Source organism: Euprymna scolopes, chromosome 23 (assembly GCF_053919585.1).
Source record: "Euprymna scolopes isolate OS-2025 chromosome 23, ASM5391958v1, whole genome shotgun sequence".
NCBI classification, from domain to species: domain Eukaryota; kingdom Metazoa; phylum Mollusca; class Cephalopoda; order Sepiida; family Sepiolidae; genus Euprymna; species Euprymna scolopes.
This window is the reverse complement of record NC_136504.1, coordinates 70,627,748-70,654,177: the sequence shown is the minus strand read 5'-3', so window position 1 is coordinate 70,654,177 and position 26,430 is coordinate 70,627,748. Positions and strand designations below refer to the sequence as shown.

At 32.2% G+C, this 26,430-nt stretch overlaps 1 protein-coding gene across 4 annotated transcripts in view; it reads left to right on the top strand.

The window, feature by feature from the left end:
• LOC145245982 (ras-related protein Rab-27A-like) overlaps positions 1-26,430 on the top strand; it is a 123,414-nt gene that overhangs the window by 64,896 nt on the left and 32,088 nt on the right. For 2 of the 4 annotated variants that reach the window (XM_080107773.1, XM_080107774.1), the window contains exons 2-3: positions 7,737-7,931; positions 17,989-18,078. In XM_080107773.1, the coding sequence (XP_079963899.1) occupies positions 7,898-7,931; positions 17,989-18,078 (124 nt within the window). In that variant the 5' untranslated portion in view covers positions 7,737-7,897. The remainder of the gene's footprint in view (positions 1-7,736; positions 7,932-17,988; positions 18,079-26,430) is intronic. The other 2 variants (XM_080107775.1, XM_080107772.1) reach the window with 1 other exon arrangement.

Sequence of the window (26,430 nt, the reverse complement as noted above, 5' to 3'; positions counted from 1 at the left end):
GGTTTGCATCCCTCTGGGATTTTTAAGGCTAAAAAACATGCCTTTTTGGAGCTCTTTTTACATATTACTCAAGAACTTGATATGTATGTCTATATAGTAGTTTTTCATGCTGCTGAATTCAAATATACATGTCTTAAGGTGTGAAACTGCATCGTTTATCCATTTTCACTGGGATTCAGCATTCTAGGAGCTCAAAAGGAGTTACAAAAATGCCCCCAAATTGCAAAAAATTACACTTTTTACCCCATCCATTAGATTTTACTGAAACTTGGCGAAAATGTGAAGGCAACATTGGCCCTCCACACTGCTCACATTCATCATTTCTTCACTATTTTTTGTGGCGTCATCTCACACGCAGCACAAGAGGGGGATCACGCACGGCTTGTTACTATTATATGCTTCTTTTATCATTTTTGATTTCATTCTTTTTATCTATATTTTTGTACCTATTTTTCTTCTTTACATTTATTTTCCCCTATATTGCCATGTTATGTGATATTGTGTAGTTTATCCTGCTATCTTCATTATCCAACTCCTTTATGTATTTTTCCTTGATATCCTGATCAAGTTAATGCTTCATTATAGTAATCCTTATTCTTATTGAATATATTCTCATTTTGTGATATCCTATTGCTTTTTCATATTCTTAGGATTATATATATATATATATATATATATATATATATATATATATATATATGACTACTTCATTTAATCACATAAATCAATATACAAAACTATTATTTTATGCGTAAACTTTAAGTATTTACTTCAACAGTGCTCAATAGATAGGTAGAGTTAGGTAGTAAGTTATAAAAATATATATGATAATTAAGCTACACAGAATATTCCGTGTTTCATCCATGCTAGGATTCGGCATAAGTCTGACGAATCCTAGTGTGGATGAAACGTGGAATATTCTGTGTAGCTTAATTGCCATATATATTTTTATAACTTTATATATATATATATATATATATATATATATATAATCATTTGTGTATATACTTATCTCTATACTGTACTTGTATTAAAGAAAAAACTGAATAAAGCTATGTTAGCTACATTGTCATACTCTTTAGTAATCAAATGATCGTATTTTTTTTTTCTTTATTTCCTTATTTTTCATACTCTGACTGGATAACTTGTTCAAAATTTGAACCGACTTGCAATACTGCTTCATTTAATTGACTGAATGGATTTCTAAGTATTTGACCTTTTTCTTTTCGTCCAGCAATTTTGCTTGTTTTGAGGATGTTTGCTTTTCTGCTTGATTTACTTAACATTTAGAAATGACACTGGAACCAAAATGTCTGTCTTTATCACAATCACGTCCATTTTTGTTGAAGAGAGATTCAGCTGGTTGAGGAAAGAGTGATAATGCTTTAAAATCTTTTATTTATCTGGCATTTTTTTCTGCTGAGAGGTCATGTTAATTATAAGGACGTTTTTACCTTACCTTTTTTTAGTTCTCAGTTTTCATTTTAACAACATCTGGTATACATGCTCCATAGGATGCACAGTGTATTTGAGGGCATATTTATAACAAAAAGATGTGTGATGTCTGTTCATCATTATAGTATTGTGATGTAATAGAACATCTGACTATAGATAGACAACAACAGATTACATTGAAGTCTACATAGAAATGACTTTTATTTGGGTTGTGTTGAAAAGGAATTAAAAACAGTTAAGCATCAAACAAAGAGTGCCAAACACCTTAGTAGATTTGTCATATCATTGATGAGTTGGGAAGCCAATAGAATACATCTTGAGCTGAAGTAAATTTCATTAACTAAAAGTGGGAAACGAAATCTTGTAGGTGATGTAAGAAATATGATAATTTGTTTTCCTATGAAAAAGCTTCTGATTGGACAAAGAACCAATCATTTTAGTGGCACACCTGTTTATTTGCTTTAAATAAAAAGTCTACATATGTACCCCTAATCTCTTCAACGACATTCAGCAAGTCACATCACCGAATTTGGCCATTCTGGTCTTGGTTGATTTCTTGGTACTCAGCGGTCACTTTGACGAAGGCTCTGGATGTTGAAAAGTCCTGTCTGGTGAATTACCTCTTTCATATCAAAGATCAGGAGTGAAAATCGTCCGGCACTGATCACCAAACTCTGTATCACTGGGGAGCAAAGGTTATTTTGAGTCAAAAGACAAAACAATAACATGTCAACGACTGGTCTTTTTAGATATAACAATAATTATTTGTAGAAAGATGATACACTCTGGTCATCAACTTAGGCCTTTGATATTTGTGTCTGGACTGCACCTTAATAAAGTCTGGCCAATTTTCAAGTTCAGCCCCCTATGTCTGGGTGTCATACTGTCAGCAACGTGAAGTTTAGTGGGGACAAAATGGAGTCTCTCAGTCCAGTCTAGTTGGAAATGGAGTCTCTCAGTCCTCTCTGTTCGGCTTATTCTCTATCTGATTCTCTCTCATTCACTGGGTTATATTGAGAAATCAGTGCTATAGTTCTACTCCTCTTATCAATAGAATTTGACTCTCATTTATTGATAATATATGATTGTTTTAACTTCCTGACTTGTTTACTAATTCTCAATATGCCAGGATCCTCCGTCCTTCTGACACTGGAATGGTCAATGGATTTATAACATGCCTTTCTTTCCTTCTTCCTTATCTATTTTCTACCTCTGCTTGCTACAATGAATAGGAGATTTATCCTCCCATTTTGGACATGAGGGAGGGCATAATCATAATGTTTCATTTAATTTTTTTGTTCAACAACTATTTCAATTAACCAACACTGCAGGGCATGAGTGTGCGGTCCTTTCAGCCCTCTTGATAAGCCGTACCCTGCTTGACATTATTTTGGGAATTCGGTTTATAGCTTTCTGTCTCTAACATGATCGGTCCATAATTCGGTTTATGAAAATAATTAAAAAAATAAAAAACAGCCAGCTAAATTTTATTGACCAGAGAATAACTCAAAGTTTTCTTTAAATAAATCTAGCACATCTCTTATCAATTCTCCCTACTTTGAGATTTATGTGAGCAATTAACACAGTTTTAATCATCTCCTTTCTCATAAACAGAAAATGGGGACATCCTCACTCCTTTTTTTTTTCTTGCGTTCATGACAACAAACTTGTTTTTTTTTTCCTCATTTTTACTACATACTCATCCATACTCTTTTTCTTCTTAATATCTTTGAGCATAATCAGTAACTTATTAACGATAATTCACTAGGATCTTTGTTAATTCCTTTTTTTCTTTAAGTGCAGCAATCAAATTAAATTAAATATTATACAAATAAATAACAATATATTGTTATTTATTTTATTTCAAATAATTCGTGCTGAGAGTTAACTTATCCTGCATAGGTAACAAAATATTCTTGCTTGTTCAGATGTTTGTAGCGAATGTGGAAAATTCTATCTCGTTTGCCAAAAATCCTGAACAAAATCTCTAGTTTCCTCAAAAGAAACCTTTAGTTTTTTTTTTTTTTTCGGTAAGATATAATTTGAGTATTTTTTTTTTTTTTTTTTTTTTTTTGTGCCAAATTTTTGCATTATCTTCATCCGACCATCAGTTACACTTTTTTGTGAAAATAGATTCATACCTTCTATATCAGAAAAGTTTCTCCATTCAACGGTCTATAATGGAATTCAGTGAGTGAATTTGAGTTATCTTCAACCGGAAATATTTTAGAACCATTTGCCTGTTTAAGTTTTTGTAAAATATTTTCTAGATTGTTCTGCTGTTTTAGAACTGGACCTGGAAGGTTTAACTGTTGTTCATTTTGCTGTTCAAAGTTTTATTGTTGGTGTTGGAAATCTCACGATTCAATTTGATTTTTGAATTGTGAGATTTGTTGTTCAAATTATTTCTGTTGCTATTGTACTGCACTACACAATAAATTTTTGAAAACTCCACCAACTGATCCATGTTAGTTATTTTCACAATATCCTCCAAAAATCAACTGTTTACTTTAAGCAGTAATTTGTCTCTTACAAAAACGTCCCTCGTTTTTTTTTCTTTGTGAGCTTCTTAAAACTTCCCACGTCACTATTATCTATTTGGTATCTTATTTGTCATTGCTTCTCAAGTCTTTTAAGGTTCCTGTTATACCAGGTGAGTGCTATTTTTAATCGATGCAAACCTTGTTGTTCATTGTTGTGCTCCTTTGTTAGTTATTTCGCCAACTATTGTATTACATGAGTTATTTTAAAAATCCTCCTTTCGTCAACTGTTGAATACAGCTTTTTTTTGTGAGTTTTTCAAATCCTTCGTTCTTTAACTGTTATGTCATAAAAATATGATACACATAAATGAGTTGTTAGTCCTGAGAGAAACATACAATGAATCAAGCAATAAGGTTTATTGTGATAAAGATACAAGTATAGAGGGCCCACACGATACTCGATTGGAGTCGAGCATACACGGACGTCCATACGTCTAATTGTCGTTATTGATATTGTCCTATATCTTTTTTGTAGGTTCTTCTATTTCATCATTTTACTTTGGGTTCAAGCTATAAGAATGGGTCTGTATAGAGGGTAAAGTTTTGGTTAGTATGAATATCTGAGATAGCTATTGTTTTTAATGAAGCAATCAAGAAGGAAATGCATTTAAGCCAGTTTGGGTAAAAAACATTCTTAAAACAAATGATTAGAAAAGAAGAAACATTTTATCAAAGTTTTTACCAAGTTTTATAAAAATGGAACTGAAGTTGAAATATGTTACATTTCATCATCTTTCAGAAGAAACCTTGCATTTCTCAGATCAATTATTTTATTAAAAGAAATGAATTTTTCATTTAGCGATTCATTCTTTACACTGATAGAAATGAGAACAAGAATTTCTTTAATATTAGAAAATGGTGTCTATTCAAATTGCTTTGAGCTATAAAACAGTTTTTCTATGTTGGTATTATATTGACATGTTATAAGGGAAATTCAAAATGTCAAAGAAAAATCAATTATCTTTATTACAAAATGGTATAGGAAACTAATGGAGAAAGTAATATCTAAGAAATTATTTTTGGGGTAAATGGTAAATACATCATTCGTGAAAAAATCACTTCCTCAATGTGATATCTGTTTAATTAGTGACCACTTCAACTCATCTTCTGATTAAAACAAATGATTCAAGAAGCTAATTTATTTTTATGTTTTGTGGTAATTTTCCTGCCTGTAATAAATATATATTTTGTTTGTCATGTTTAGTAGAACTATTGACATTTCAGATATGCTTAGCACAATTGACAAAAAATACAATAAGTGAATTGAGAAAACAGTTTCAGTGGTTGTACGTGGTGTTTGAAAGGCCGTTTAATGACATTCCATTGAAAAAAAATGAAGAGACTTGGTGATAAACGCCATGCAAGTCTATTATTTGAGATTAATAGAAATTCTAAATGTCATTTTAAGAAGAATCAAATGAACGAAAATGGCAATGAATCAAATAATGTAAACCTGATTTATAATTTTGAAACAGTCTGTTGATCCATCATTTTTGATCTCTTCAATTCAAATAAAAATCTGTATAAAACTTGATTAAAGTAATGTGATTTAGATTTGACTAATTTATGGTTAAATGATCAATTATAATATTTATAATAATTATTTACTAGTTGAAAGAATTAATCAAAAATTTAATCTATAATTTTTTATTTCTTCAATTCAAACAAAAATACTCACTATTTTAAACAAAGTATGATTTATGTGAGAGTAATATCTGAAAAAGGGTATATAGAAAATTAACTTTCAATATTTACATTCTGAGTAGTTTTAATGTTTTGGATTGAAAATATATGCAATCTTTGTTTTCTTAATATTTATATATATATACAAAAAAGACACATTAGCCTTTCAAATGAGTGGAGGATATTATCTAGCAATGCCAGTGCTTTTAAGGAATGAAATAAAATCATATATTCTACAAAAATAATAGACAGTTTAAGTTTTAGGTTTGCAAATTTTTTTCATTCAAGTCTTTTTATTTATAAGAAAAATATTACAGACGGTGTGTCTCATTAACTGAGGATCATTTGGCCAATCGATATGATTGAAAGTAGTTCAACTTATTGGTGTTGATTAAACAATATCTACTCTAACTTTATGGAAAATATATTCAATTTCTTTTGCAATAATTGATTAAAAATGATATGGAAACAAAGAAATTGAAATTGTTCTAAACAATTTATTCCAGACATATTTCAATTGGCAGTTTCTTCTTCAAAAGGAAAGTAAAATAATAAATAATATGAAAGTATAGCAGGTCTTCATTTGAAATTACAAAGAAATATTATGAACAATGTTTTCTGTTTTATATTTGCTGCATAAAACATTTGTTGTTTATTTACTTGTCACAGTGTCATTGTCATCATTTGTGTCCATTTTTACTTTTGATCACTTCAATAACAGTATTACCACATCTGAATAAATGAAACAAGTCATTCTTTTTTCTCAAATGTGTCAACAGGACTAAACAATAGCAAAATATGTTATAGTGCCAATAATATTATAAACTGATATAAAAAAAGATCAATTAGGCTTCAAGTATTAAGCAAAGATGTAAGGGAGGAATTTCGGCCTAATATTTTTTCCTAGTTCATCTGTGCACATTATAAACAAGCAAATAATAAATCTGAGTTTAAAAATGAAAATCAGAATCAACACTTGATATATCGGCTTAAATGTAATTTAGGCCTAAATTAAATAAAAATTCTTTATTTTTATTATCTTTATTTGTATTATCTTTATTTCTTTTAGATAGAAAACTGAGAAATCTTAAAAAGTAGAAACTAAAAATAATATAGGATTTAGAAGTACACAGGTGTTCTTATTCATTCCCGGGCCTTTTAGTGATATTTAATTTTGTTAGATATCTTAACATTTGTATTAAAATATAAATTTTAAATCTTTTTTATTCAATTGTTTTGATTTAATCATATGGTAGACCGTTCAAAATGCCATCTTGGAATCATTAATTAAATTCAGAATACTTTCTGCATTCAACCATATTTAGTATAAATAAACGCCAATCTATACCTAACTTGTTCAATGTTTCAGACATAAATGTCTAACAGTCTTTGTTTTATCATCATACAATACCAGTCATCATCAAAACTAGTATTTGTTAAGAAGTTTTGGGCAAATGAAGAGATGTTGTAAGGCATAAACAGCAGTTTCAACAAAATGGTACAACTCTCCACACTTCAAATGACTTGTTCAAATGGTTTTACAACAACCCCTCACCACCACATATTTATTTGCAGGATTATCTCAAAAGATAATTTATATAAAAAAATCTCCAAACTCTTTATTAAACTAAAGAGAGCCATTACGGCCAAAATCAGGACAGAAAACATTGTGAATTTTATTACCGTTTTCATTGGTGGCATTTAAGAGTGGGTGTATAAAGCAACAATTGTTTAAGTAGATTTCATCTGTTGTCCTATTTATCGACCCATTTTATAAAAAAAGAAAAATCAATATTTGTTTGTGGCATATCAACCATTTTTCAGATTATTTAACGCCGAAACTCAATAACTTTTCTGGTTATTTAATGCCAAATGAAGACATTTTGCATTTGCTCAACTTTTGTTCTGACATATTCTCCTTCCAAGCGAAATAGTAATTTGACATTTTTCTCAAAATAAATGTGCAATAATTGTCTTTCTGTTTCTATGGTTGCCTGCCATAAAATGATTGGTGACAGTTGCTTTAATTTGATAAATGTGAATCATTGATTGCAGAACTAAGAATAGATGTTAATCAGCTGATTGGTATTGGTGAACGGCCAACCCATCGAAATATCATAGAGCAGCAACACTAATTGTGCAGAGCCATTACTTCCATAGTGAGTTTGATTGTCATCATCTCGCTCATCTCATCCTCTTCCTCCTCTGCCAAACACATGCACAACGTTTCGCTCATGCAATCCAATGCTGGTAAGAAAGTGGATACTTTTTTACATATTTTTTAGTGAGAAATCGATAAATGATTTCTCTGATATTTATTTTTGTGTTTGTCATCAACCTTTAATATTCTTTTTATTTTCTCCTTTTGAACATTATAGGTTTTACTTGGCATAGACAAATAGTTTAGTCAATATTTTATAATAATGGATATTTAGTGTGTGTATGTGTGTTTTATATTTTATATGAAAGTCAGGTTATACAAACTCAGTAATGTGAGCATAATTATTTGATAAATTTACAACCACCAATTAAAGTTGTGTTAAAGAGTTGTCAATTGAATAATTTATTTAAAATTTAGTTTCTAATATCAAGTTTATAGAAAACATGTTAATCTTTATAGGAAAATGAAATAGATAGTTTATTAGTTGGTAGGATAAAAGGTCAGGTCAAATTTGCTGCTACAAAGGACACAATTGTGACATTATAACCTCTCCCATTGCTACAAACCAAGACCGATGGCAGAGATTAGTTATAGACGTTGAATGACAATAAAAAGACCGGCTGATTGATCGTGCTCCACAGACAAATGATGCTATGAAAGTTTGTTACTTTTCTGAGTAGCTAGGAAGAGGAATCAAGATAGAGAATTTGAAAGTATTTAGTTTTCGGTGGTGATCTGAGAAAGAAAACAGACATATCTAGCTCTATTGAGAGTCTATTGCTGAGAGTCACTGAACAAAAGAAAAAATCGTCTGAATATGATTTTCGGTAGAAGAGAGTAAATATATTTTAGGGATACTGACCATTCAGGGAAATGAGTTTAAGGAGATCAACAAGAGAAACATCTCTGCGAGGGACAAAGAAGATTGTCTATAGTCAACATGACTGGACAAAGATCATATTTGTTCCTAGCCATGACAGTATTACACACACACACACATACTCGTGTTCAACAAGTCACCTGTGTTTGTAGTTTTTATAACTTATACAAATTATAAATTGTGCTGTATGCTTGGTGACCGCGAATACTAAAATATTCATGACCTGAATGTAGAAAAAGAAAAACCATGGCACTTGTATTTGGCATAAGGAGATTATCAAGGTACTAGCGTAGTTATGCATAAATATGTTATAAATTTGTTCTCAGTGTTCATGAGTTACAGTAGTAGGGCTTACACTGTGGAAGGAGTATCTAATCCCACTCTATAATATTACTAATCAAAACAAAAACTGCCAATCAGATTATATTTAATATTTTAAAATAGATTGGGAATGAAATGTTTGTTTTAAGAATATTGACCAATTTTTGCCATAAATGATTGGCTAAACAAAAGTAATTATATACCTTGTATTAAAACTAGCAAGGCTACCTGATGTTGCTTGGACCATATGAAAAAAAAAAAAAGAAGATGACTACACTTACTAAATGATTTTTGTTTGAATTTAACTATTTTTCTGTACAATAAATTATATCAGTTTGAAATAGGTTAAGCTTAAAAAAATTGTTAATGACCATTTTGGTAAAAACAAACAAAAGTCCATCACCGAAAAACAACAACTCCCCCCTAATTATTTGTTTTGAGCCAAGTAAATAATACAAAGTACAAAACAAAAAATATTAAAAAATCTTTTAATCCTATTTAAATACAAAAGCTTACTGAAATGAATGTCTTTTAAAAATATGTTAAAAATAATAAGAACAAAACTTTTGCTGTAAGGTGGGCATGAACACAAACACAAAAGTTTCTCAGTCAACGTCCTAACTGATTGAGTTATGCTGACAGCCATACCATGACATTGCAAATTTATGTATTTAATGTAAATGAGAGATGGCAATGCATGCACAGATGCTGAAATAATTTAGAAAGAGACGATTTTACATGACTCCCCTCATCAGATTCTGCCGTCGTTAAGGTAGAAAAAAATGAATATTTTGTTCTAAATTTCACATCCTCTATGTATCAGAGTCCATGCTCTTTAAGACAGTACTAAAACCATTTTTATTTGTTTTGGATTTCAAGATTTAGCAAGACATACATACAAACACACATATACATACATATATACATACATATATTTACACTAAAAGACATTTGCTCTTTATATAATAGAAGGCTACTAATTACAAAGGAATTGATGAAAAAATTGCCTCTCTCTCTCTCTCTATCTATCTATCTATCTATCTATCTATCTATCTATCTATATATATATATATATATATATATATATATATAAAGATAATTGACCCGTATTACACATTGCATTGATTTAGATGACCAATAAGGAAGTTTTCTTTATCTTTATGATCTTGGCACTTGCTTTATTTTAAATTGTCAGAGATTCCAGAATCGTCTGGCAAATTTGGAATTCTCCTTCAGTCCAATATGTTTCGGGAATGCTATCCACTGATCTTATATGACCTCTCATCCTCCATTGGATGTTGGGAAATTTCACCCACATTTTTACTTCAATCTAAATGGTTGAAGATTTTTCTTGGAGTGTATTTTCTGCTACAAAGGTTTCATTCATCTGCATAGTCTTACATAACATGTTATATCAGAATGACTGATGTTTCTCCCTCTCCTCAGCTATGGTCATTATTGTTCTATATTCCTTTTTACACTGAGAATATTGTCAGCTCTGAAGTAGTGCTTCACATTTTACTAAGTTTCTAAGCCAAATGATATTATCCATGAAGAATTCTATATTACCTCCTTTCAAAAATATTTATTTAGCATTATTTACTATTTTTTCTGCTTGAATCTTTTCCTAAATGGCAACGTTAGAGGGGAATCTATGCTTATTTATTTAGAATAGAGCAAATTTATTGAAGTAAAATACTTAATATTTTCATCCATGCGGGGGGGGGGGCGCAGAAATACCTGGTTTAGAAACCAGGTGCATGGTTACCCCTATCTGATGGACCTATAGATCTTATCAGGCCATCCATCTAGGAGAAGGAAAACTGATATGAAAGTTGGGGGACAGGACTAGACTAGAGCTGGTGACTAGAACAAATTCTCTGGTTTGCAAATCTAAAGTGTTTAAGGAGTAGATAGGCTCTGCCTATTACCGGCTTTCACATTTCTTTGTCTATTTGTCAGGCACATCTTGTGGTTAGCCTTGTTTCCTGACATTGAACACTGTTCTCTTATCCCTAATTTCTTTCTTTCTTTCTCTCACAAACTGAGCAAATTCAGCTGGTCTTGTATGCTTGCCTGTCTTGTCACTTGCCTGTTTCAGCTGAGAGGTTGAGGGTGCCTGATTGAAAGTTGTCTGGCTGCTGTTTTCGACTGACAGTACAGGTCTCTCACTCTTAGGTAGCACTTAGCGACTACGCTATCATCAATTGTATAATATTGGGATAGTTGTAGTGCCATGTCGTGTATGGAAAGGGACCATGCTGCTATCTCTGGTGAGTTTTCACAAGGCCACAACTTTCTATGCAGGACTTGACTAATGGACCACTTGTATTTCGCCCAACACTATTTCCCCTCCAACCAAAAAAAAACGTAATGACAACCCAAACAAATATCACAATCAAACCAGACAACTACCCATACAAAACTAATTCGCCCTGTTTCTTGAAGCTCGCATTTACAAATATCTGTGGGCTTAGAAGTTATCTAGATGATGTAGAGTCTTACCTCTCAGTAAACTTCCCGGATATCTTAGCATTAAGTGAAACAAACCTACACTCTTCAATCGCTTCTAACTACTTTAACATGATAGGAAACCCCCTTCTCTGCCGTAAGGACTGATAGATATATGCATGAGCTTGGAGTCTATATTCATAGCACCCTACCCTTAACTAGAGAACAAAATCTTGAATCGGATGACCAGACCTTTATGTGCTTTTGACTAGCTTTTCATCACTGCATTAATTTCTTATCTTTCTACCATTTTCCCTCAAGTCAGGACTGTACCCTAATCGATCATGTTCCTGATAGTATATATTAATCCATGTGTGTAATCTCTCCTGAAGACTCCCAGCCAGAAGTTGTACATCTGCTATTACTGTAAATAGATGTAGCTAGGAGGATGAATAAAATATATTTTCTTCATATCTGTTATTGGAGTTCATCATTTCACACGTTTATGTATTTTTTTTATACATATTTAACAGTTCTTGATTTTTCAATTAACAGTATAGATATAGCATTCTCCTTAGATACTAACTCCCAAATACATGTTTTTGGTGATTTTAATGTCCAATATAAAAATTGGCATGGTTTCTCTGGTTGCACAGATGCTGTACTTAGAGCTTCTTTAGAGTCCATTCCCTTACACACATAGTCATGTTCCCGCCCCCCCTCCAGATCATGAACACCAGCAAGCTTCACTTCTAGACCTATTCCTTACCACAGTACCCGAGGATTGCATAACTAATGCCCACAGTCCACTTAGAAACGCAAACTATCTAGTGGTATCAGTAGACTTAAATCCCAATTCCAAGGTGATGAGCCATTGCTCAAAATGACAAAGTACTACTAAAGAACTGACTAAGAAGTCATTAGAGAACACATCAGACCAATACCATCTCTTTTCCTGTTGAACAGTGTGCTAATAAGACAACCGAATGGTGCAAAGCAGGCATTGAAGCACATATTCCTACATGCATTATAGCAAGTCCCACTCACCACCATGGTTTATTACAGATTGTGCAGCTGCCATTGCGCAAAGAAGGCATGCATTCTGCCGGTTTATATGTCATAAGTTAAATACAAATATACAAAAATTTATAGATGCTAAAAATCATTGTAAGAGAGAAATAACCGTACCAAAGAAAGCATGCTGAAATAATCAAAGAATGCAAAGAATCACAGAAGATAGGAACTCATGATTTCTGGAAAATTTATAATAGTGTAGTGAATAAAAACAATCAGTAATTCCTTTACTATCCAACAACCAGAAGGTCACATGCACAGCAACCGAGAAGGCGGAACTACTTGCCCGGTAATTTGTCTCCAACTCCACCTTAGAGACAACAAACAACTCCTTCCTAAATTTCCCTATGCAGACTGAAGCTACAAAATGATCTGAAAATCACCCCTTCTTATGTCTGCAATATCATAAAAAATTTAGACACCTCAAAGGCATGTGGGCCTTTTATATAGCATAGCAGGCCCATATGCCTTGGAGGTGTCTAAATTAGTATAATATACTAATTAAGAAATACTCAGCTATGCTAGCCCCTGCACTTTCCAAATTCTACAACAAATGCCTTGCTGAATCTTGCCTCTCTTATAGCTGGAAAAGGGCGTCTGTGGTACTAGTGTACAAGAATCTTGGTGAAAGGACTAACCTTCCTTCCTCTCTTCACTAAAATCTTTGAAACTTTAATTAAGTCTGCCACCTCGCAAAAGCTAATCTTCTCTCTAATAAACAATATGAATTTAGGCAATGTTTTTCTACTGCAGATATTTTAACAGTCCTCTCTGAATGCATATACCATGCACTGGATAAGGTGGGTGAAGCCAAGGCTGTAGCCCTTGATATATATCCAAGGCTTTTGACAATATCTGGAATGAAGGGCTGCTAATGAAAATTAAATTGTATGGTATAACTGGACGTATACTAAATATAATTAGATCTTTCTTAGACAATAGGTTGTCATTGATGGACGTACATCCAAACAACATAACATTAATGCAGGAGTGCCTAGGGTCGATCCTTGGACCATTATTATTCCTGGTACTCATTAACCATCTCTCTGATAATATTGTGTCTGAGATGGTTATATTTGCTGATGATACAATGCTCTATAACATGTATGACGGAAGAACAGATGTACACAAATCTAAAACATTGGCAGAATCCTTAGAAAATGCCCTTCAGACCATAGTGGAATGGGGCCATAAATGGAAGGTAACATTCAATGCTAGTAAGACTAATCTTCTCTCCTTTAACAATTACAAGAATCCTCTTCAACCACCGATATCCATGACAAATAACTCCCTACCTGAGAATTCTTCTTCAAACTCTTCAGCTTAACATTAACAGGAAATATGAACTGGAACAAATACATTGAGGACATTGTGAAGGCCGCTTCCAAAAAGGTGGTTTCCCTCTATCGTGCTAGAAGACTACTCACACCTGAGAATACTGAGAATATCCTGTACCTTTACAAAGTTACCATTCACTCATGCATGAAGTATTGTCGCCACATCTGGTCTGGTGCATCTACTACTAGCTTCTCCCTCTTGGATAGGGTCCTAAAAAGAGTCTTCAATCTAGTAGGTCCCACTTTGTCAACTTAGTTCCAACCTCTGTCCCATCACCGCAATTCATCCTTGTACTTGTAAAACAAGTATTTTAATGAAATGTGCTCTGATGAACTCGTTGCACTTGTGCCCCCCTCAACATACATATCCCTGACAAATCTACTTAGCAACAAAATCTCACTCCTTCACTCCTGAGGTTCCTAAATGCCAGACAGCTTTTTACTCTAATAGTTCTTCCTTCGAACAGCTAGACTTTGGAATTCCCTTCCTGCTATCTGCTTCCCTGACTGTACTGATATGCAGAAGTTTAAATGTAACGTAAACCAACATTTTGTTAATCTTTCCTGGGTATGGTTCCAAATAGTAGCCCCTTAGATCCAAGTGGTGATATGCCTTGTTTGGGGTGAATGTGAATAAAATAATTAAAAAAAAACTGAGCAGAACTACATTCAATGTCAAATATCTGTGCCATCCATTGTGAATGTTGTTAATGGCTAACCAGATTCATGCAGTTTTCACTTGGATCTTGATTTATGCATACTATATATTGGTTGACACCAAATACAGCTTTTTACCTTACTGAAAACAACTTTCTTTGTGACAGCTGGATCAATCTCTTAGATATATAGAATTCTGTCTCCCCTTCTCCCATTTAAAATATTGTTAGGCATTCAACCTAAAGTATCATACAAAAAAAGTTAATTCCTTTGCACACAAGAAAGGATAATAGTCGGCCATAATAGTTTCAGAGATAAACAAAAATGTCTTGGAAGCATAAACATTATCATTTACACCCAGAAAATTGTACATTATCATTTGATCTGTAAATTAGTTTAATAAATCTATTCATTTCATCCATTGATAAATTTTGGCTCCTATATTAAACCAATAAACGGTAATTATCAGATGTAAGAAATATCAACTTTGTTTCTGAAGGCATAAAGACTGCACTTTAGGTCAAATTTACTCATTAGTTTCCATCAGATTTCTAAACAAGGATAATCATTTCCGCAAGGCTCTCAGTATGAACTCTCTTCTTATCCATAATAAGTCATCATCTTCAGTTAAAACAAGAGCTGAATCACTTCTCATCTTTACATCTTTTAAAACCAGATGAACACATGATTTAACACTCAAAATTTAGTTGTGTTTAATTGTAGTTTTAGTTGTATTATTTGAATTGTTCAGATTGCTATTCTCATTTTGGATATTATTCTCACTATGTTTCAATCAATGTAACCCCTGACAATTTGTAGTTGCATCTTGCCGATCTTAGGAATCTGTAAAGAATTTCAAATGTAACCCTTCATTTAACCGATGAAGATACCTTATTCATTAATAAACCATCTATTTGCTAGTATTTTTATATGTCTGGCAGAGCTTTGCACTGAATGCTTCTAATTAGTAATGTGTTTATCTCTTAAGATATTATTATAAGTTATATATATATATATATTTTGTTTATAAATTTTAAAACCAAATTACATAAAGTTGTATTTTTGTTGCTAAAACTCCTATCACATATCCATAATTTTGTTTTTATTAAATACTATCAAACACATCTGCCACTACATTCCTGTTCCAAACCCTGAATCTCTGTATTACAAATGTTATCATCTTTTAATTTCCACAATTTTCTATTTTATAGTTACAAATAAAATAAAGTAAAACACAACTGTCTTTACTATCTATGAATGTCCACATGAATTGTAAAAACATCAAATATAAAATTTAATACTGTCATTGAATACTTTATAAAAATTTATTTCCATTAGTGTCTTGGTTCTTAGTATAGGGTTTTGTTTTTATTTTAACCACAAAGAGACAAGAAAACTATAAATATGAATTTTTACTAGTCACCTTTTCTCAGTGAATCTATACAAAAATTCTGGTGTTGTTATCTTGCTTGAATCTTGTCCAGATGAAACCACAAAAGATAAACGATGTAAATAAAAGAGAATGATAAGGGAAGTAATGGGAGAAGCAACTAATTAAAAGAAAGAGAGGGGAGAAGAGCAGATAAAATGAATGAATATCAAAAAGAAATGTAAATTTACCTGAAAACTGATGACGTCATTAAGCTACCATTTATAATTTCTGATGTTATTATACACATCCCCAGACTGTTATTATAAATCAGCAGGAACGATCATAACTTGGAATTTTCAGATATTTATGAAATATTTTGGAATTTCCAAATGTTTAATCTAACATATCTTGTCAAATTTTTGATGTCAAATCCAAATGGCAATTTGTCTGACAAATTGATGCTTGATTTAGACTACTCTTCTTTTTAATTCTTTTTTTTTTCTTCTATTTTTTTTTTTAATCAGAAGCTGTTTTTATGTCAACCCGAACCAATCGTTATGAAATCAATAAAAAGAATTTCCTGCATCTCTCTAGTAGGAAATGCCTCAGAAAAAGGAAACTTTCCCTTAGTCGTTTTGTGGAAAGAGTTAGGTGCAACTGATTTTTTTGTAATGCTTGCAAGTATTGGGTACACAAGAAATGCAGTGGAATTACTGGTAATTTGACAGATGATAGGTATATGTACAGAAGGGTAAGACAATGAAGATGGATGAGAATTCAGATATGAAGAAGTATATTTGGATGGCGAGGTTATTGAAGTTGTTCCAAAGTTTTCTTACTTTGGTGATACTTACATGTCTTCTTATTTATACTAAATCTGCCTGTTTGATTAACTGAACATTTTGTTTTTTGGATGGGAGGTGGGAGAGAGTGTATCTATGTTTCTCAAAATAAAACTTACTCTGCACAGTGACATTTTTGGAATAGAATTGATGCAACCATACAACTGCTTAAAAAATGAAAAATCGCTTATGTCCCTCAAATGAGTTTTTTTTTTATAGTATTTTTATCCAGCTGTTTCTGTGTGTATATGCATGCATGTGTATGTGTATGTATATATATATATATATATATATATATATATATATATATATATATATATATATATTCAAATAATTTAAAATTCTTCTAGTAAATTAGTAATTTATCCTGATGAAGAATTTGTGATCTTGAAACTTTCTCTTTATACTTCTAAATTAAACAAATCGCGTTTCAAACCTGAAACATATTTTTGCTTGTTTTGTTTTGGAATTATGGTTAATAGAGCATAATAGTGCGAGATCATCACTCTGTTATATTGGGTTTTATTTGGTATATGAGAAACTGCCTTTTCTTATACTTTTGATCTTGTAGACAGAAAGATTACTGAGTTTGATAAACCTGAAGAAGGTCGGAGGTTATGTCCGCTGAAATGTTGTATGAATAACATTCAGGATAAGAATAGTAGTGCGAATAATACAAATTATCAATCCACATCCCCAAAATTCAGAATCCTCTTAGGTGTGTGTTTGTGTGCATAAGCTGAAATTGATTTCCTTCTAATATCCTTTCCTCCTGATATGCTATTCTGCCCCTCTCCTACCATAATTTTCCGCAGGCTTAAAACTGAATTTATATCATAATTTATCAATAATTAACTATCAGAAAAGCATATAATTCCTATATAATTAGGTATATAATGTGTTAAAATATATATTAAATTTGGGGTTCAAAAAACTTTCGAATTGTGATTAGTTTGGGACTGTACTGCATAATCTTCATTATGTACTGGGTGACCCATTACAAAAACAAAGACTTTTTAACAATTCCTAGACTGACATTTATTTGTACCAAATAAAATTGTAAATATAATTGCTGATTGTATGGCTGACAGTTTTTTGTTTTTTTTTGAGGAGGTAGGATCAACCTATATAATTACAAGAAACAATTTTTTTTCTTTTCTGTTTTATTTTTCAAGGTGATTAATCCTTTATTTCTAATTATTTTCTCCTTAGATCTCGAAATGGGTGACTCTGCTCCGAATGGCAGTGGAAACTCTTCTACTTCAACAGATTATGACTATCTCATCAAATTCTTGGCACTTGGTAAGTAACCTATTGCAAGCTTGACAAAATTAACATTCAATCAAAATTCAACTTTGATCATTAAAAATCCAGCAACAGTATTGTTTGTTTATTGTTGCTGTGTTTAAGAGTGATGCCATTTTTTCATAAAAATAATGGAATATCTTTATTGTTTGTGATGAATAAATAATCATTGATCTCTCAAATTTGCATCCACTTTCTTTTGAGTTGGTTAATATAACATTTTTGGGCAGCCACACTTCCTCAACTGTCATTTAAATTTGAGGATTTTGCTTACATACTATGTGTAGCTATGTGCCCGAGATGAGACATTGCTTTCAACCATGTATTGCTTATTTAGCAAATGGATGTATTTCGTCTACTGCATCTGTTATGTTTCTAGCTGAACGAGTGTCATCAATCAACCAGACGTTATTTCTTATCGCAACACACATCACAGACTTGATAAATTCAACTTCTAAAGAACCATTAGAATTTCAGAGGAGAGCTTTTATAGGTTGATGTAAAAATAGACTTTGTGATTCGATTTTCCACTATTAACCTAGTGACTTTTCGAATCATCAGAAATGGAAAACTAATTTTTATTATGACAACAATAGTTTTTATTATGACAACAATAGTTTTTATTATGACAACAATAGTTTTTATTATGACAACAATAGTCTTTATTATGAGAACAATAGTATTTAATATGAGAACAATAGTATTTAATATGAGAACAATAGTATTTAATATGAGAACAATAGTCTTTATTATGAGAACAATGATCTTTATTATGAGAACAATAGTCTTTATAATGAGAAAAATAGTCTTTATGAGAACAGTAGTCTTTATTATGACAACAATATGAGAAAAATAGTCATTATTATAAGAACAATATTCTTTATTATAAGAACAACAGTCTTTATTATGAGAAAAATAATCTTTATTATGACAACAATATGAGAACAATAGTCTTTATTATGAGAACAGTAGTCTTTAATATGAGAACAATAGTCTTTAATATGAGAACAATAGTCTTTATTATGAGAACAATAGTCTTTATTATGAGAACAATAGTCTTTAATATGAGAACAATAGTCTTTATTATGAGAATAGTAGTTTTTATTATGAGAACAATAGTCTTTAATATGAGAACAATAGTCTTTATTATGAGAACAGTAGTCTTTATTATGAGAACAATAGTCTTTATTATGAGAACAATAGTCTTTATTATGAGAATAGTAGTTTTTATTATGAGAACAATAGTCTTTAATATGAGATCAATAGTCTTTATTATGAGAACAGTAGTCTTTATTATGAGAAGAATAGTCTTTAATATGAGAACAGTAGTCTTTATTATGAGAATAATAATCTTTAATATGATAACAATAATCTTTATTATGAGAACAATAGTCTTTATTATGAGAACAATAGTCTTTATTATGAGAACAATAGTCTTTAATATGAGAACAATAGTCTTTATTATGAGAACAATAGTCTTTATTATGAGAACAGTAGTCTTTATTATGACAACAATATGAGAACAATAGTCTTTATTATGAGAACAATAGTCTTTAATATGAGAACAATAGTCTTTATTATGAGAACAATAGTCTTTATTATGAGAACAGTAGTCTTTATTATGACAACAATATGAGAACAATAGTCTTTAATATGAGAACAATAGTCTTTATTATGACAACAATATGAGAACAATAGTCTTTATTATGAGAACAATAGTCTTTAATGTGACAACAATAGTCTTTATTGTTAAGTTTTGAGACATTGTGTTGAACAAAGATGGCGGCGTAGTTCAGATCAGTAACCAATATAGCGACCAAGAATCAAATGCGGTCCGTCGTGTAGTTAACCTCTTAAGTTCTGAGATATTATGTTGAACAAAGATGGCGGCGTAGTTTAGATCAGTAACCAAGATGGCGGCAAAGAATTAAATGTGTTCCGTGACGTAGCAAATGGCGAACTGATTGAATCCAAAATTCGACGATTTTTATAATAATTTTGCGACGTTTTGACAGCCGTGGGTTATAAAAATGATTCGCGAATACATTCGTCTCATACCCCCATCACAAGTCAAAAACATTTTACACACCCCCTTTTTTGATATAATGGAAAAATCCTTTCGGATTCAATTTTGGTTTCATTTGAGAAAAGTAAATAAAAATAAATGAACAAAGAAAAATAAACCAATAAAATAATTGTTTTTTTTTTGTATTTTTTTTTTCTTTTTCTTCTTGTTTTATGGGAATTTGTCTTTATTCTCATCGGTCAAAAAGAATTAATATATTGGTATAATGTGTGCAAAAAGAAGCCTTTTTTTTTTTTGATACATATAAAAATAAACACTTTTTAAATATATATAAACATACAAATAGAATACTTTTCAAATACATATAAACAAACACACATTCACAAATATACACAAATATACATTTTTGTTTTGCACAAACATTCACAAATATACATTTTTGTTTTGTTTTAACAAATGTTTGTCAAAAAAAAGATACAAAAAGAACTATTTGACAAAATAGGAAGTTTACAAAAGGGTTTTAACAAGTGGCTTATTTTATTTATTTTATTTTTTTGTAACAAAAACTGGAAACATTATGTTAGGTATTAATTGGTTAATTTGGTTAGTAAGGTAGAAATGGTCGCATTTTAATGTCGTGCCCGGGACAATTTACAATTTTTTTTTTTTTTTTTTTTTTTTTGGTGTGATTTTAACTGTTCATGCTTCTTCTTTTGGGTTTCTGAAAAGAGATTTATTCATAATTAGATTCCAAAAAGTTCGGTTATAAAATGTCTTAATTTTATTCTTTTTATAGTTTTAGTGAAAATGTCGGCTATATTATTCTCAGACGTCACATAAGTAAGAGTAATAGATTTTTTTCTTATTTCATCCCTTATAAGATGACTAGCAGGGCTACCCGGCGTTGCCCGGGACCGTATAAACAATGAAAAAACAAAAGCAGATATTGAACATATGTTTTATTCTTAGGGGAGAGGAATCTTTCAGGGTGAGAGAGAGAGAGAAGATAAAGAGTGTGAGAGAGAGGCAGAAGAGAAAGTTGTTACATCCTCTTTCCCAAATTTGAATACTGTGCACGTTTGAACTCTTATCGTCGAGTTGATCCTCGAGTTGCCTATTGGCCTTGATAAGTGCTAATATAGAGAGAAGAGAAACAGGGTGAGAGAGAGAGAAGATAAAGAGTGTGAGAGAGAGGCAGAAGAGAAAGTTGTTCCATCCTCTTTCCCAAATTTGAATACTGTGCACGTTTGAACTCTCATCGTCGTGTTGATCCTCGAGTTGCCTATTGGCCTTGATAAGTGCTAATATAGAGAGAAGAGAAACAGGGTGAGAGAGAGAGAGAAGATAAAGAGTGTGAGAGAGAGGCAGAAGAGAAAGTTGTTCCATCCTCTTTCCCAAATTTGAATACTGTGCACGTTTGAACTCTCATCGTCGAGTCTATCCTCGAGTTGCCTATTGGCCTTGATAAGTGCTAATATAGAGAGAGGAGAAACAGGGTGAGAGAGAGAGAGAAGATAAAGAGTGTGAGAGAGAGGCAGAAGAGAAAGTTGTTCCATCCTCTTTCCCAAATTTCACTACTATGCACGTTTGAACTCTCATCCTCGAGTTGCCTATTGGCGTTGATAAGTGCTAATATAGATAGAAGGGAAAGAGGGTGAGAGAGAGAGTAGATAAAGATGGTGAGAGAGAGAAAGAGAAGAGAAAGAGGTCTAGAGAGAGAGAGAGAGATAAGAGGGTGAGAGAGAGAGAGAGAGAGAAATATGGTGAGTATCGGTGAAAAAAGTTTACAATTGTTCGCCATTAGTGGATGTTGACGTCACGTCACGTGACATGACTAAGCGTTTTTTTTTTTACGTATGAATAACATTTTTGGTTTTAATTATAAAGTCTACACTTAATTTTATAGAAAATAATGTATATATAATAGAAAAAAAAATTTACTGGTTTTGTTGGATTCAAGTGGATCCCCCCTCCAGTTTAAGAGATAGGAGGTCACGTGGTAATATACAAAATGGCTAGCGTAAACATAACGATCGGTTTTATTATCGACGAATATTTTGAAAGCTGAATTTTTTTATTCCTGTACATTTTTTCCTGACATTTTTCGTTAAAACTCTTGTATAAATACTATTTTTTATCAGTTAATCACGTTGGAGACATTGTCATGAAGTTTAATAATATATAGAACGAAGGAGAAGAGAAATTACAAAAGTATCGGTAAAAAAAGTTGTTATTTACATTTGTTCGCCATTACTGGATGTTGACGTCACGTCACGTTACATGACTAAGCGTTTTTTGATCATTCAAGAATTACGTAATAACAACATTAAAATGACAGGTTTTTTGGGGGCCCCCCTGGGAGAAACACGATCAGTTCACCCCCTTATACTGGTCCGTTTGACGTGAAATTTCGATATTTGTCATCCGGGTGATGGGGCTTCGATATGATACCACAGTCATCAAGTCTGGTTCCGTCTTTCAAAAGTTTTAGCGTTACAAACAAACATACATACACACAGACGTTTGAGATTTATATATATAGATATCTGATATCAATATGCTTCGACCGTTGATGAATCATAGAATTATTTGCTAATAAGATACTGCTCTGATTATCACAATGAATTACTATAGGTTTTTTTACTTAGATCTAGTTTTAAAATAGATTTTAGAAGGGTTTTCAGAAAAATTGCCTCCTGCACGGAATGAGTAAGAGCCACATATTTTGCTTCACAAGTAGAAAGTGCAACAATTTGTTGCTTTTTAGTTTTCCAAGAGATCATAGGTCCAGTCTTTGACAGTCTAAAACAATACCCTGCTATACTCTTTCTATCCTCAGAGTTAGCCCAATCTGAATCCGAGAAGCCTTCTAAATTTAGAGGATATGTGGATTTAAAGATTGTTCCTTGGTTCCTTTTAGGTAACGTAGGATTTGTTTTGCACGATTAAGGTCTTTAATTGTCGGTTTCGATAAGTTTTGAGATAGCTTTGTTACAGTGTAACATATGTCAGGCCTTGTTGCGGTCATCAAGTAGATGAGGCTTCCTACCATTTCCCTCTATATTCGGTTATCTATGAATTTTGTTTTGGTCCCTATATTTTTATTTATGTCCATTTCGACGGGAGTTGAATGCGGCTTACAATCTTGCATTCCGAACTTGAGCAGAATTTTTTCAATGTATCGTGATTGGTCCATAGTTATAGTTTCATTTTCACAGGTAAATTTTATACCAAGGAACCATGACAGTCGTCCAAGATCGGCCATTTAAAACTTTTTATTTCATTCATTTTTAACATCTCTTAAAATGTTGTCACAGTTTGAGGCGAGTAATATATCGTCAACCCAAAAAATCAAAATCAACAATTTATTACCTACATTTTTGGTATACATGCACGCATCTACGGGACATTGTTTGAATTCCTGTTCTATTAAATAATTATGGAGTGTTAAATTCCAATTGTGTGCACTTTGTTTTAGTCCATATAACAATTTATTTAATTTCCACACCCAATTTTTATTTTTCATTTTAAATCCCTCTGGAGGGTAAATGTAGATTTCACAGTCAATTGGAGCATTTAAATAAGCATTTTTTACATCCATTTGATGTATTTTTAAATTGTATTGAGCGGCAAGTTGTAATAAAATTCTAATTGTCGTTAAATTTGTCGTTGGTGAAAATGTTGCACAATATTCCATTCCAGCAATTTGTGAGAAACTTTTCGCAACAAATCTTGCTTTAGAAGTTTCAATGCCAGAAGCTGTGATTTTTTTTGGAAAAAAACCCAACGTGAAGAAATTATGTTTTTATCTGTTGGTTTTGCCACTATTTCGTATGTGTTATTTTCAGATAAAGCTTTCAATTCGAATACCATAGCTTTTTCCTATTCTTGGTGGTTTTATGAATTAATCGCCTCATTATAACTTTCCGGTGCGCTGTTCAACGAATAACAGTAATCCATGGCTTAATCTTGTATCTTTTCAATTTGTAAGAAGTTTGGCCTTTTTCGCACCCTTATTGGATATCAACGTGTCTGATTACTGTTTTCGTCATAAGTACTGTAATTGTCGTGATTATTAATATTTTTATTGTGATCGATTAAGATGCTAGGCAATATTTTACGTTTTTCATTCACTGGATCGACATTTTTAAAATTTAATGCATCATTGAATTTTACACATCTAACCTTTTTTATGGCATTTTGAGCTGCAAAGTAGATTAAGTATGCTGGACTATTTTTATTGTAACCTACGAAAGTACCTTTTTCGCTTTTAGTATTTAGTTTACTGGTGTTTTCTATAAATGCAAAACAATCAGAACCAAATAGATGCATTCTATTCATTTTAGGTTTTACACCGCAAAACGCTTCATACGGCGTTTTTCCTAGCCTCTTGAACGATCTATTTCTGATATATGCTGCTGCTGCCATTAAAGTGTATGTCCATAAACTATGCGCTAATTTCGATTCGATAAGTAGGCATCTTGTCATCTCAAAAAGGGTTCGCCATGCCCTTTCAGCTGTGCCATTTTGGAAGAGGGAGTACAGCGCTGATTTCTCATGCTTAATACGGTGGTTAATTAATAGAAGTTCAAAGTCTTTACTAGTAAATTCAGTCCCATTGTCTGAGCGAATACATTTTACTGAACCGTACGGGGCAACATCAGCTAAATATTTCTTAGTGGCGAGGATAGTGTCGGATTTGTTTTTTAGAAAACAAACCATAATTAAACTGGAAAAATCATCAATAAAGTTCAAAACGTACCTTAGATTGTTTCTCCCCATCGGGCTGATCGGACCTGCTAAGTCACAATGGACAAGTGAGAGAATTTTTGTAGCTTTTTTGTCTGGTGTTCGGCTTATATCTTTTGTCATTTTCCCCTGTGCACACACATCACAATTTGGGAGATCGTCTGAAGATATTATTTTCATGCCTTCGACTACATTTGGTAATTTTTTAATATCAGCTGTATTGCAGTGTCCTAGAATTTTATGCCAGGTTTCCAAGTTGTGACAGGCAGTTTTTGAGGGAACCATACTTTTTAAATAATGTAGTCGGCCATTTTTTTTAATGTCAAATACAGTTCCATTGGGGTATGTCAATTTTGATGTATTTTGGCCAAATTGTATATTCGCGCCTTGTTTAATTGCAGCCTGCATGGAAAATATATCTTGCTTAAATGTAGGTATGAACAGAGCATTCTTTACAATACAGTTACAGATTTCGCCTTTATTATTTTTTAGGTATATTTTAGCATCGCCTCTTTTCAAGACTATATCATTTATTTGACTACCGTCGGCAAGTTCGACAAAATGACTTTGAGGATTAAAGTTTGAATCAAAATTAATAAAGTCAGATTCCTTGGTGATAACGTGCCCTGTAGCACCACAGTCTACAAGGAGGTTTTTACAGTTTGCGGTATTGTCAAAGTTACATGTGAATAGAAATGTATGTTCTTCCTCAAAGTTCTCAACGTTTTTTATGGAGTCCATTTTAGAGCGTTTATATCGACATTGGAAACTTTTGTGGTTGGGTCGTCCACAATTATAGCAGATAATTTTATTCTTTTTCTTAGGTAAATTACTTTTCGAGAATATGTTGCGGTGAGTTGCGTAATTTGGTGGTGTCTGCTTTCGAGAAGCATTTTTGAACTTCATAATATTGCTGGAGTTATTATTGTCCACGAGCATATGATTAGTCTCTTCGTAACTGCGCAATGCTACTTTAAATTCGCTGAAATTTATGGGTTTGTCTTTCTGAGTTATAACAGTTGTAAATGGTTTAAAATCTGCTGGAAGTCCCTTGAGGGTCATTGATATCAACAAGCTATAGCTTATTATTTCACCTGAGAGTTTTAAGGCATTGGCGGTTGTTTCTGCCCTTATGACGTAGTCGGTAATCGTTTCATCCTTGTTGCGTTTCAAAAAGGTTAATTCTGTATATAGGGATATTATTTTCAGTTTCCCTTTTGATAAATAATGTTCTCGTAATGTGTTCAATGCTTTTCTCCCATCATCCAGTGCGTCTCTTATAATCAGAGACAGACTTCTATCGTCTAAACATTGAATCAGTTCTGCAAAAACAGTCGCGTTCTTTTCAAGAAATTCGGGGTCGTTTGGATTCTCTGTTGTAGATTGTATGACTTTGTGTAGTTTTCGAATCCTTAGATATCTCAGAAATTTTACCTGCCACAATTCAAATTTAGATTCCGATCCATCAAAGAAAAGACGATGGCTGGGCCCATAACCTGTTAAATTTTGAGACATTGTGTTGAACAAAGATGGTGGCATAGTTCAGATCAGTAACCAAGATGGCGGCGAAGAAT